At 37.0% G+C, this 1,468-nt stretch overlaps 1 protein-coding gene across 1 annotated transcript in view; it reads left to right on the top strand.

The window, feature by feature from the left end:
- Positions 1 to 1,468, top strand: part of LOC119582007 (RNA-splicing ligase RtcB homolog) — a gene marked incomplete at its 5' end in the record, with an annotated part of 19,932 nt that overhangs the window by 11,753 nt on the left and 6,711 nt on the right. The window contains 2 exon segments of the mRNA XM_037930202.1: positions 32 to 191; positions 439 to 614. Coding sequence (XP_037786130.1) covers positions 32 to 191; positions 439 to 614 — 336 coding nt within the window.

Here is a 1,468-nt window from a genome sequence, read left to right as displayed (position 1 = left end):
AGTCTGATACTGTTTTTTGTAAACACAACAGCTAGGTACTCTGGGTGCTGGCAACCATTATGCAGAGATCCAGGTGGTGGACGAAATATACGACAAGTGGGCAGCCAGCAAGATGGGAATCGAGGAGAAAGGCCAAGTGTGTGTCATGATTCACTCGGGCTCCAGGGGATTTGGCCATCAAGTAGCTACAGGTTGCTTTATATTCTATTTCAAGAATTTGGTATTTTTATGAGTACTGAGAATATAACGGATACTATTTTGTGATTTCAATTTGTTCAGTAACTAATACTAGATATTTATTTTGTATTAGTAGTATGATATGTAGAACCTAAAGTGGTTGTATATATCTGTTTTCATCAGTTCTGTTTTTGATTATGTGTGTATTTTGTTTGCTTACCTACATGTGGTTTATCTCTAAATGTCACTTTATAATCACAGATGCACTTGTTGCCATGGAAAAAGCCATGAAGAGAGATGGCATTGACACAAATGATCGACAGTTGGCATGTGCCAGGATCAATTCCCCTGAAGGCCAGGACTACCTCAAGTCAATGGCAGCAGCAGCTAATTTCGCCTGGGTCAATCGGTCATCCATGACGTTCCTAAGCCGACAGGTAATTGTTTAACTGCTTTTGTGAAGTTGCCTGCATTTGTGGATAAGTGATTGATCAGGAATAATGAAAATACTGGCCAGTGACAGACTCTTTTTGTAATGTTCTGTTGTCTACAATATTTCTTTCTTTATTGGAGCAGAAAGGAAGTAGAATAAGAATCTTGTGCAAGTCTTTTCCTACATATTGTAGCAACTTTATTTATTTATGTGGAGTTTTTAATTTTCAAAAGAAAAGTTTTAGCAACAAAAAAGGGAAAACACCCACTAGTGATGGTTTCTTCAGAGGTTCATGCACCATCTTTCCATTTGGTATCTGTAGTGGTGAGTGGCCACTGCCAGGGACCTCCGCTCAGGCTACACACCACAGGCAACCAGATCAGAGGACAAGCTCTGATTTTATGCCCCTTTTATAGTCATGAGAGTATATTGAAGATTATGCCTTTGAGAAACAAACATATTTTGTGTGCTTATAAAGCAAAAATGCAATCTCAACTCTTGTTGCAATGGTGGGAAGTTTTGATTTTAAGTCCAGACTCTAATGATATCATAAGGGTTGATCAGAGGTTTTATTAAAAAACATTAGACATTACATATAAAAAATACTGGAGGGCCTATTAATTTAAAGTAGAATTTGCATGTATGACTTTTTGCTCTTCCAGCTATACTTGATTCAGTTCATTTGACTCCTGAAACACGTGTTCACCCATAGATTTTTTTTTTATGTATATATAAACATATTTAGCCATGCCTTTATTCTTTGAAAGACATGGCACTATCTAGAGTATGCATGGTTTGTCACTGCACTAGCAGACATACATATAAAAAGAAGGAAAAATGTCATTCATATATACAGAA

This window comes from Penaeus monodon, chromosome 15, assembly GCF_015228065.2.
Source record: "Penaeus monodon isolate SGIC_2016 chromosome 15, NSTDA_Pmon_1, whole genome shotgun sequence".
Lineage (NCBI taxonomy): Eukaryota > Metazoa > Arthropoda > Malacostraca > Decapoda > Penaeidae > Penaeus > Penaeus monodon.
The sequence above is the reverse complement of the archived record's forward strand: the minus strand, read 5'-3'. Positions and strand labels throughout refer to the sequence as shown.